Here is a 12,875-nt window from a genome sequence, read left to right on the forward strand (position 1 = left end):
AAAGCAAGAAGCTACGACACAGTAAGCAAACATAAACTAAGGGAATAACTTATAGATGGCTCAGAGACAACAGTCAGTATCAAGTCACATAAACAGATCATGATCACCTCAACAGGCTCTCAAAACAAAGGACCCAGGGATCTTCCAGATGAAAGTGCATTCCTGCAATTACCAGAGCCAGGATACAAAAGATTAATATACAGGACCCTTCAAGACATCAGGAAGGAAATGAGGCAATATGCAGAACAAGCCAAGGAACACACAGATAAAGCAATTGAAGAAATTAGAAAGATTATTCAAGAACATAATGAAAAATTTAATAAGCTGGAAAAATCCACAGATAGACAGCAATCAAAGTCAGAAGATTAACAATAAAATTACAGAAGTAGACAACTCAATAGAAAGTCAGAGGAGCAGAATTGAGCAAGTAGAAGCCAGAATTTCTGAACTTGAAGATAAATCACTTGGCACTAATATATTTGAAGAAAAATCAGATAAAAGAATTTAAAAAATGAAGAAACCTTAAGAATCATGCGGGAGTCTATCAAGAGAAATAACCTAAGAGTGATTGAAGTACCAGAACAGGGAGGGATAACAGAAAATACAGACAGAATTGTTGAAAATTTGTTAGCAGAAAACTTCCCTGATATTGTGAAAGATGAGAAGATATCTATCGAAGATGCTCATCGAACTCCACGTGAGGTAGATTTTAAAAGAAAGTCATCAAGACATATTATAATCAAACTTGCCAAAACCAAAGATAAAGAGAGAATTATAAAAGCAGCAAGGGATAAACAAAAAGTCACCTACAAAGGACAGCCAATAAGAATAAGCTCAGACTACTCAGCAGAAACCATGCAGGCAAGAAGGCAATGGGATGACTTATTTTAAAAAATGAAGGAAAAAAATTGCTACCCGAGAATTATATATCCAGCAAAACTGTCTCTTAAATATGAAGATGAAATTAGGATATTTCCAGATAAACAGAAGTTCAGGGAATTCGTAAAAACCAAACCAAAACTACAAGAAATACTAAAGGGAGTTCTTTGGTTAGAAAATCAATAATATCAGGTATCGACCCAAGACTAGAACACTGGGCAGAAATCAACCCAGACAGGGAAACGAAAAAAAACAAGCAAGATTTAAAAAAAAAAAAAAAAAAGCTCAAAGCAGGGTAACAGCGAAGTTATTATATCAAAGAAGACAACATTAAAACACTAAAGATGGACTAAGAAATGTAATCATACACTTTCCACATGGAGAGGAAGATACGGTGATACAAAGAATAAAAGTTAGGTTTAAATTTAGAAAAACAGGAGTAAATAATGAGGTAACCACAAAGGAGACAAACTATCCTACTCATCAAAATAAAATACAAGAAAAAAAGAGAATCAGCAGAAACAAAATCAACAACAACGAAAATGAGGAAAGGATGATATATAATCTACTCAGCACACAAAATTAAGTGGGAAAAAGGAACTGTCAACAACACCCAAAAAAAGACATCAAATGATAGTGCTAAATCCATACTTATCCATAATTACGCTGAATGTAAATGGACCAAATGCACCGATAAAGAGACAGAGAGTGGCAGAACAGATTAAAAAACATGATCTGTCTACACGCTGCCTACAAGAGACACACCTTAGACTTAGAAACACATACAAACTAAAACTCAAAGGATGGAAAAAATATATCAAGCAAACAACAATCAAAAAAGAGCAGGAGTGACAATATTAATTTCTGAGAAAATAGACTTTAAAGTTAAATCCATCATAAAAGATAAGGATGGACACTACATAATGATTAAAGGAACGATATACCAGGAGGATACAACCATATTAAATATTTATGCACCCAATGACAGGGCTGCAAGATACATAAAACAAACTCTACCAGCTGTGAAAAGTGAGATAGTCAGCTCCCCAGTAATACTAGGAGACTTCAACATACCCCTTTTGGTAAAGGACAGGACATCCAGAAAGAAGCTCAATAAAGACACGGAAGGTCTAAATGCCACAATCAACCAACCTGACCTCATAGGCATATACAGAACACTCCACCCAACAGCAACCAAATATACTTTCTTTTCTAGTGCACATGGAACATTCTCTAGAATAGACCACATATTAAGTCATAAAGCAAGCCTTACCAGAATCCAAAACACTGAAATATTACAAAGCATCTTTTCTGACCATAAGGCCATAAAAGTGGAAATCAGTAACAGAAAAAGCAGGGAAAAGAAATAAAACACTTCGAAACTGAACAATACTCTGCACAAAAAAGACTGAGTTATAGAAGACATTAAGGATGGAATAAAGAAATTCATAGAATCCAATGAAAATAAAAACACTTCCTATCAGAACCTATGGGACACAGCAAAAGCAGTGCTCACAGGTCAATTTATATCAATAAATGCACACATACAAAAAGAAGGGCCAAAATCAAAAAATTATCCCTACAACTTGAGCAAATAGAAAGAAAGCAACAAAAGAAACCCTCAGGCACCAGAAGAAACAAATAATAAAAATTAGAGCAGAACTTAATGAAACAGAAAAAAGAAGAACAATTGAAAGAATTAACAAGACCAAAAGCTGGTTCTTTGAAAAAATCAACAAAATTGATAAACCATTGGCCAAACTGACAAAAGAAAAAACAGGAGTGGAAGCGAATAACCTGAATAAGAAACAAGATGGGCGATACTACAACAGACCCAACTGATATTAAAGGCATCATATGAGATTACTATGAAAAATTGTACTCTAACAAATTTGAAAAGCTAGAAGAAATGGATGATTTCCTAGAAACACAATACCTACCTAAACTAACACAAACAGAAGTAGAACAGCTAAATAGACCCATAACAAAAGCAGAGATTCAAAAGACAATCAAAAAACTCCCAACAACAAGAAAAAAAAGCCCTGCCCTGGACTGCTTCACTGCAGAGTTCTACCAAACTTTCAGAGAACAGTTAACACCACTACTACTAAAGGTATTTCAGAGCATAGCAAAGGATAGAATACTCCCAAAATCATTCTATGAAGCCACCATATCCCTGATACCAAAACCAGGTAAAGAGACCACAAGAAAAGAAAATTACAGACAAATATCCCTCATGAACTTAGATGTGAAAATCCTCAACAAAATTCTGGCCAACAGAATTCAACAACGTATCAAAAAAATAATTCACCATGACCAAATGGGATTCATACCAGGTATGCAGGGATGGTTCAACATTAGAAAAAAAATTAATGTAATCCATCACATAAATAAAACAAAAGACAAGAATCACATGATTTTATCAATCGATGCAGAAAAGGCATTTGACAAAGTTCAACACCCATTCATGATAAAAACTCTCAGCAACAGAAGAATAGAAGGAAAATTCCTCAACATATAAAGGGCATTTATACAAAGCCAACAGCCAACATCATCCTAAATGGAGAGAGCCTGAAAGCATTCCCCTTGAGACTGGAAACCAGACAAGTATGCCCTTTATCACCACTCTTATTCAACATTGTGCTGGAGGTCCTAGCCAGAGCAATTAGGCTAGACACAGAAATAAAGGGCATCCAGATTGGCAAGGAAGAAGTAAAATTAACTGTATTTGCAGATGACATGATCTTATATACAGAAAACCCTAAGGAATCCTCCAGAAAACTACTGAAACTAATAGAAGAGTTCAGCAGAATATCGGGATACAAGATAAACACACAAAAATCAGTTGGATTCCTCTACACCAACAAAAAGAACATCAAAGAGGAAACCACCAAATCAATACCATTTACAGTAGCTCTCAAGAAGATAAAAGATTTAGGTATAAATCTTACCAGAGATGTAAAAGACTTATACAAAGAAAATTACAATACACTTCTGCAAGAAACCAAAAGAGACCTACATTAAGTGGAAAGACATACCTTGCTCATGGATAGGAGACTTAACATTATAAAAATACCTATCCTACCGAAAGTGATCTATACATTTAAAGCAATTCCGATCCAAATTCCAACGACATTCTTTAATGAGATGGAGACACAAATCACCAACTTCATATCAAAGGGAAAGAGGCCCCAGATAAGTAAACCATTAATGAAAAAGAAGAACAAAGTGGGAAGCCTCACTCTACCTGATTTTAGACCCTATTATACCGCCACAGTAGTCAAAACAGCCTGGTACTGGTACAACAACAGATACATAGACCAATGGAACAGAATTGAGAATCCAGACATAAATCCATCCACATACGAGCAAAGAATATTTGACAAAGGCCCAAAGTCAGTTAACTGGGGAAAAGACAGTCTCTTTAACAAATGGTGCTTGCATAAGTGGATATTGATTGGCAAAAAAATGAAACAAGACCCATACCTCAGACCATGCACAAAAACTAACTCAAAATGGATCAAAGACCTAAACATAAAATCTAAAACGGTAAAGGATCATGGAAGAAAAAATAGGGATGATACTAGGAGCCTGAACACATGGCATAAACAGTATACAAAGCATTACTAACAATGCAGAAGAGAAACTAGATAACTGGGAGCTCCTAAAAATCAAACACCTATGCTCATCCAAAGACTTCACCAAAAGAGTAAAAAGATTACCTACAGACTGGGAAGATGTTTTTAGCTATGACTTTTCTGATCCACGTCTGATCTCTAAAATCTACATGATACTGCAAAGCCCAACCACAAAAAGACAAATAACCCAATTTAAAAAATGGGCAAAGGATATGAACAGACACCTCACTAAAGAAGACATTCAGATAGCTAACGATACATGAGGAAATGCTCACGATCATTAGCATTAGAGAAATGCAAATCAAAACTACAATGAGATTCCAACTCACTCCAACAAGGATGGCATTAATCCAAAAAACACAAAATAATAAATGTTGGAGAGGTTGTGGAGAGACTGGAAAACTTACACAGTGCTGGTGGGAATGTAAAACGGTACAACCACTTTGGAAATCGATTTGGTGCTTCCTTAAAAAGCTAGAAATAGAACTACCATAAGATCCAGCAATCCCACTCCTTGAAATATATCCTAGTGAAGTAAGAGCCCTTAGGCAAACAGATATATGCACACCCATGTTCACTGCAGCACTGTTTACAACAGCAAAAAGATGGAAGCAACCAAGGTGCCCACCAACGGGTAAATAGATAAATGAATTATGGTATATTCACACAATGGAATACTACACATCAATAAAGAACAGTGATGAATCTGTGAAACATTTCATAACATGGAGGAATCTGGAAGGCATTATGTTGAGTGAAATTAGTCAGTTGCAAAAGGACAAATATTGTATAAGTCCACTATTTATAAGAACTCAAGAAATAGTTTAAACAGAATAAGAAAACATTCTTTGATGGCTACGAGAGGGGGGAGGGAAGGAGGGTGGGAGAGGGGCATTCACTAATTAGACAGTAGATAAGAACTACCTTAGGTCACGAGAAAGACAACACACAATACAAGCGAGGTCAGCAAAACTGGACTAAACCAAAAGCAAAGAAGTTTCCAGAATAAACTGAATGCTTCGAAGGCCAGTGTAGCAGGGGCGGGGGTTTGGGGACTACAGTTTCAGGGGACATCTAAGTCAACTGGCATAATAAAATCTATTAAGAAAACATTCTGCATCCCACCTTGGAGAGAGGCGTCTGGGGTCTTAAATACTAGCAAGCAGCCATCTGAGATGCATCAGTTGGTCTCAACCCACTTGGATCAAAGAAGAATGAAGAACACCTAGGACACAAGGTAATTAGGAGCCCAAGAGTCAGAAAAGGCCACATAAACCAGAGACTACATCAGCCTGAGACCAGAAGAGCTAGATGGTGCCTGGCTACAACTGATGACTGCCCTGACAGGGAACACAACAGAGAACCCCTGAGGGAGCAGGAGAGCAGTGGGATGCAGACCCTAAATTCTCATAAAAAGACCAGACTTAATGGTCTGACTGAGACTAGAAGGACCCCAGTGGTCATGGCCCCCAGACCTTCTGTTGGCTCAGGACAGGAACCATTCCCAAACCCATCTCTTCAGACAGGGATTGGAGTGGACAATGGGTTGGAGAGGGATGCTGGTGAGGAGTGAGCTTCTTGGATCAGGTGGACACTTGAGACTATGTTGGCATCTCCTCCCTGGAGAGGAGATGAGAGGGTAGAGGTTGTTAGAAGCTGGCGAAATGGACATGAAAAGTGAGAGTGGAGGGAGACAGTGGGTTGTCTCATTAGCGGGACAGCAGTTGGGAGTATGTAGCAAGATATATACAAGTTTTTGTGTGAGAGACTGACTTGATTTGTAAAGTTTCACTTAAAGCACAATAAAAATTAGAAAAAAAAAAAAAGAGGTGAGCTCTTAACCACTATGCCACCATTGTTTACTGAATACTAAAAAAAGAAACAAGAGCGTAAGATGAAGTTCAAGGCAGATGAGAGAAAGTTCTCCATCAACTGTGGCAACCTCCATAGGATAATAAACTATCCACCCTCAACTAGCTTGACCAATGTCCACCTTGTAGTCTCCAAGCTGCCTTCTTTGGCAAAACTTGTAAACAATGCCCACTCCAAATACAGTGACAATATCAATTTAGATGTGCAACATGAAAACGTCTGTAGTTTAAACAAGGCTGATAAAAATATAAAATTTGTAGCATTTTGGTTAACAAAACTAATTTAAAAAGCAAATCTGAAATATTTCTCAGCAAAATTAGCAGCCCTGAAACATCTTTATAAATAAGGGTGTACATTTTCTTATGGATTGCATTATGTCCCCCAAAATATGTGTTGTAAATCCTGACCTCTATGCCTGTGGTTATAATCCCATTTGGGAATGGGTTGTCTTTGTTATGTTAATAAGGCAGGATTAGTGTACCGATGTGTTTTGAGTCAATCTCTTTAGAGATAAAAAAGAGATTAAATAAGCAACACAGCAGAGACGAGATGTGGTACAGCAGAGATGTGATGGGCTAAAAAAGATGCCAAGATAAATGGAGATCTCCAAGGAATCGGGAAGGAGAAGCTGAAGAGACAAGGACCTTCAAACAAAGAAAGCCCTTTCCTAGAGCCGACGCCCTGAATTCAGACTTCCAGCTTCCTAAACTGTGAGAAGACAAATTTCTGTTTGTTGAAGCCATTCACTTGTGGTATTTCTGTTATAGCATCAGTAGATAACCAAGACACATGTCAAGGATATTTTCCCAATAAACCAACCCAAAGTTAGCTGTATCTACTAAGAAGGGACTAAATATCTCTCAACTTTTGTGCTATTCTGAACATATGTTAAGTCAAAAAAGTTTAAGATCACATATACTCACAGAACCCCATGGTCCTACTTGCCAGGAAGCACATTTACGGAGCTCACAGGGTATCACAGATTCAGGTTTGATATTTGGATTACAGAAGCCATCACTCAAGTGATCTTCATGCAGTTGACACCATACCTGCCGCTGCTTTGTTCCTTGTCCGCATGTTACCAGGCACTAGAAGAATGCAACAGATCATTATTTTAGTATTAATCAACACAAACGCCTTACAAAATGATACAATGATAATGAGCATATCAAAATACAGTTAAGAGGCCATTCCTAAGTACATTTTCCCTCATTCTTCCAGAAATATTCACCAGGTAAAATCAGCTACCCCAAAGTTCTGCTTCCCATCGCCCAGGGCAACATCCATTTGCCTAGAAAAGAGGGTGTAGTAAAACTAAGAATAAGCATATATCTCTGGTTGCTGCAGACATTGGGACTTTCTTATGAAACTGATTACAGATTACACAGCAGTTAATGTCAGTGTTAGTCAAATACTGTAGTTTAAGTATAAACAATTTTCAATTTTTTACTGCCTTGACAATAAAATTATTTACATGATAATATAAATTTAAATATTTTTAAATTATATAAAGCCTACAGTACCACAAAGCCTTGCTACACAAATATTATAGCAGTGCTAAGCCTCATGTGTTTAATGTTACCTCACTCCACTCACTCGTAGCCCAACTGGGACAGGAAAATTCATTGCAATTCTCTATTGTCACTCGGGGAAGCTCTCGGCATTCTCTATCAGTAAGACGATTGCCAAAGTTATTTATACAGTAAGATTCTCGAGACCTTTCACCTCCTCCACAACTTCTGGAACACTAATTTAAAAGAAAGAGGAAAAAGTGGTAACATGAAAACAGCAAATGGAAAAAAATGCCACATTCTTAGCAAAAATATACTTTAGATAACATAACTATTTAATTAGAAAAAATGGGCAATTTTCCTAAACAATAATTTTAATTTTTACCTGGGACCATTCTGAATAATGCCACCTTGTTAAGACACAGACACCACGGCAGTGTTCTCGGGTAGGAGGCTTCAGTTGGTCACCACAGTAGTGGTCATCTACTGGAACAGTCTGCCCCTCGTGAATGGAATACTTCATGCAGTGGACATCCAAGGACCTATATCCTTGGCCACAACGGGATGAACATTCACTTTTGCCAATGATGTGCCACCTAGAAAAATATAAAACATTAGAAGGTGTGTCAGTTAGCTCAAGTAACAGTAATGGACAAGCCACCTGCAAACATTTGCTACGTCATTGAATGAGAAATAAAAAGTTCTTAGAAATCATATAGCCCCAAGCTTTTGTTCATTTTATAGATAAGAAAATGAGGCCCAGAGAAGTTGTCTACTCCAGTGGTATACAAACTTGACTTTTTTATCCCCCCATCAGAAATCTCACTTTTTTCTCCAAATAAAATCTTACTTGCTCCCAGAATATACAAAAGTAGACACAGTCTGGTAGAATTGGAGATAGTGAGTCAGCATCATACCTATCTGCCTCACCCTGGCATTTGGTGGCAGCTTTGGAGTATGTCCAAGGAAACCCCAGCTTACCCAAAAACCTTTGAAAACAATTGCTTTAAATGAATATTACCCAAATACACAGAGGCAGATTTAGAACCGAGTATGTCTGACTCCCAATCAGGTAGTCTTTCTCTATACGACGCCTCCATTATACTTTGATTTATGATCAGAGAATGTCTGGGAATCCGACTACATCAATAAAGTATTTAAAAGTTGGTAAATCAGTTTTCATAAAATAAATCACACTTTCTCACTACTATATATAATCTAAATTTAGACATGTTTCCAGGGAAAACATTTTAGCCAAATTAACCCAGCTGCAGTCTAGCAACCAATCAGACAAGGAGAGGGCACCAGTATAACAAAGCATGGAGTTCAAGGAGTTCATTTCCACTCCCAATAGAATCTCAAGGATTTTATCACACTTCATTCCATTGCAATGCGGTGGATGTGACTTATAAGGCAGCTAGGCTTTCGCTGTATGTCCCAATGTCCCCAAACAACATTAACAAATACACAGAAATTCTCATTCTTGCTGAGTGAACGAGGTTCTGGAAGTCTCTGAATGACAAATGTCACTTACTGCAATGCAAAAAAATGAAATATCGGGTGTTGTCCTTATCTTCACTCCAAGACCAATCATAAAAAAATAAACAAATAAATGACAAGAAATTTAGGTTAAAAGTGGACACTTTCCTGCCATGATCTGGTATCATGTTCCTTAATGTTTAATGGACAAAAAAACTGATAAGCTATCAGGGATATCAACCTATTGATCTTACAATCCTTATACTTTAGAAATTCATCGGTTCATGACTTCAACGGGAATTACAGAATCATTCTAGAAAATGTATTGATTCAGATTGTGGTTTAAAACTATGAGTTTTCAGATTAGAGTTTACGTCTATTTATTTTACAGAAAGAATTTCTTCCATTTCCTACACAAAATGTTGAGGCATGAATACAGGCACAGTGCAAGATGTTTTACATGGTATCTCACATACTGATTATAATATGATGACATTATACACGGGTTACATTGTGTACTACTTCTCTTTTACCTTAGTTCACAATCTGTATTGCACTTTTCAGTCACAAACAAAGGAAGAGGTAAGTGTTCACATCTTTGATCAGACACTACCATATGATCACTCTTACGTATGCAGGTGATTTTTCTTCTATGAAGACCTTGGCCAAAGTCAATTGAAAATAAAAAAGGAAAAGAAAAATTCATATAAGTAGATGTTCCATAATTATTTAATTCTGCTAGCAGCCTAAAGAATTCAGCTAAGCAAGCAAAAAAAAAAAAAATTCCAACACAGCATACAAAACATACTAGCATATGAACCTAGTCAGGAATGACTTTCTATAAAGTTAAAAGTCTGAGTCGAACTCTGAAAGACTGAGGCGTTTGCTCAGTGAAGAGGCGTAAGGAAGGTGGGACAAAAGTGGAGTAAAAGGAAATTCATTCTAGCTGGATGGAGTGGTTATTGGTGGATAAGAGAGTGGCCAGGGATGATGCTGATGCTATATTTTACTTGGTATTATTGTTCCTTATTATTTGTTTCTCCTTTCCCTGTAAGAGAATTATACATCCCTACCTGCTACAATGTTACAGTAACTTCCTGTTGGAGGAATATACTCCTTTGCCCATTGACATCAGCCTTTTTCATGTGACAGGCTTACAACAACTGACTAAAAGGGGATGCACCGAAACCAGTACCAACGAGAAGCTCTAAAAGCCATTACATGCTTCTACCACCTCCCCTTCCCTTGTCACTCTGCCACCAGAACAACATTGTTCTGATTGGGGATGAACTTTCCACCTGGAACCACGAATGAAAAAGCCAGGGATACAGATCCCAAGCTAGAGTAGAGGCACAGCCCATGAGGAGCCAAAACATGGTACGAATGAGAAGTAAAACTTTGTTGTTCTAAGCCATTGAGATTTGGCGGTTGTTTTGTAGCATGACCAAAGAAAAGCAAACTAAGAGACCCAGAGTAGTTTGAACTTTACATTTTCAGCAACAGGGAGACAGGAAAGAGCTGAAGCAGTCAGTTATATAATCCAATGTCTGTTTTATTGAAGTTCAACTTTGTACTTCCAGTTACCTAAACATGAACATACATGTTTACCTCTACTCCTTCCTAAATGCTTTTGGAAGTAACTGTAAGGAATTTTAAAAAAGGCATAAACCTAAAGAACAAAGAGAATAAGAAAGGAAACAGTACACAAAAAAAGAAAATTTGGAATATGAAAAGTAAATGGAAGCAACTGCTAGACAGAGCCAAGGAAGCTGAAACATAAGCCTGTAGAGGAAGAAAGTAAATAAGAAACAAACCATTCATGCCATAGTATCCCAGAAAAGCCCAGGAATCGAAAACACCAGGTTCCTCTGAAGGGGTGAATGTGTGAGGGATAGACCTGAAAAAATGGAGAATTGGTTGAAAAGTATTTATGAAGAGCAGTTAGACCCCTACCTTCTAGTCAAGAGGAGCACTGTCCAATAAAAATAGAATGTGAGTCACATAGATAATTTTAAATTCACTAGTAGCCAGGTGAAAAAAGTAGAAAGATACAGGTGAAATTAATGTTAACATTTCTATTTAGCCTTAAATATCAATGATCATTTCAACATGACATCAATATAAAAATTATTAATGATATATTTTGCATTCTTTTTTAATATGAAGTCTTGAAAATTCAGTGTGTACTTCATACAGCTTATTTCAATGGACTAGGTACATGTGGCTAGTGGCTACCATACTGGACAGCACAGCACCGAAGTTCAATGTGAGAGCACATGACATAGCTGAGGAAAGCTGGGGAAGCATGACTGATAACTGGGTGATAAAATGAAAGTCTTTATAGTAAGTGATGAGACCCCCTTCCACTCAGCTCTCCAGCTCTCCCTAGCTCCAAGTCAGCTTATATTGTGCCCCTGTCCTTTCACTGCCCATCAGAAGATGGGAAGATTCCTTTCCTGAGGGACTGTTCAGCCCAAGAAAAAATATCAAATTACAATGACATTTGGGGAGTCCTTCCCAATGACATGTGAAAGGTCTACTTAATGCCTCAATTACTCTATAACGAAGCCCTTCGTTGACTTGCCTGCCCCAAACAGGACTTTCAATCAGTATTTTAGTGCTTGATAAATATGAGCAAACAGCAAAGGATCAGCAGACATTTTAGGAAAGCCTCTAACACAAAAAAGACCAATAAACAAAAACAAAATACAACTCAGATGAAACAGATATAATTTAGAGAGCAGAAGAAAACTTAAAGGCTATGAGTAATATCCTCACAGGCATAATAGGAAATACTGCATCTACGACATAAAAGCAAGATATAATGAAAAGGGACATTCAGAGGACAATGTAATAGAAGAAATTAGAATATGTGATTAGTCCAAGAGGCCAAACATCCAAATAATGTAAGTTTCAGAAAGATAGAACAGAAAATTTAATGTGAGGAAATTAAATTAAAGAAGTAATGCAATAAAACTTCTCAAAACAAAGAATCTATGTTTCCAAATTGGAATGGCATTCAGAGTACCTTGGAAAATAGATGGGGAAAAAAAACAAAAAACTCACACTAGACATTTCAGGCCAGCAAATTAAAGAGAAGATCCAAAAAACTTCCAGAAAGAAAATGTCACATGCAAGCACAGGAAATCAGAATATTCTACAAGCCAGAAAACAAGCTTTCAAAATTCTAGTTTAGAATTTCATAGCAGCTACACTATCAGCCACATATGAGAATGTAATGCCATTTTCCAGATATGAAATATTTCAAAAAACTACCTTCCTTTCTGAGGAAAGCCCTGAAGCACGTGTTTCAGCCAGCGGAGGAGTAAATCATAAAGAGAAATTCATGGAGTTTAGAAAACAGAGTATAGAATGTAGAAGAAAGGCAGAGAGAATTCCTAGGATGATAATGAAGGGAAATCTCAAGATGAAACTGTGTAACAGGCCCAGACAGCAACATGAACAAATTGGAGTAAGAGAAGAGGACTATAGTAGC

General features: G+C 37.1%; 1 protein-coding gene across 1 annotated transcript in view; it reads right to left on the reverse strand.

Annotated features, from left to right (window-relative positions):
- Positions 1-12,875, reverse strand: part of ADAMTS20 (ADAM metallopeptidase with thrombospondin type 1 motif 20) — a 212,744-nt gene that overhangs the window by 94,169 nt on the left and 105,700 nt on the right. Inside the window, exons 19-22 of the mRNA XM_049882873.1 lie at positions 9,913-10,039; positions 8,286-8,496; positions 7,972-8,136; positions 7,313-7,477 (exon numbers count right to left, since the gene is read on the reverse strand). Of these exons, the coding sequence (XP_049738830.1) occupies positions 7,313-7,477; positions 7,972-8,136; positions 8,286-8,496; positions 9,913-10,039 (668 nt within the window). The remainder of the gene's footprint in view (positions 1-7,312; positions 7,478-7,971; positions 8,137-8,285; positions 8,497-9,912; positions 10,040-12,875) is intronic.

Source organism: Elephas maximus, chromosome 4 (assembly GCF_024166365.1).
Source record: "Elephas maximus indicus isolate mEleMax1 chromosome 4, mEleMax1 primary haplotype, whole genome shotgun sequence".
Taxonomy (NCBI): Eukaryota; Metazoa; Chordata; class Mammalia; order Proboscidea; family Elephantidae; genus Elephas; species Elephas maximus.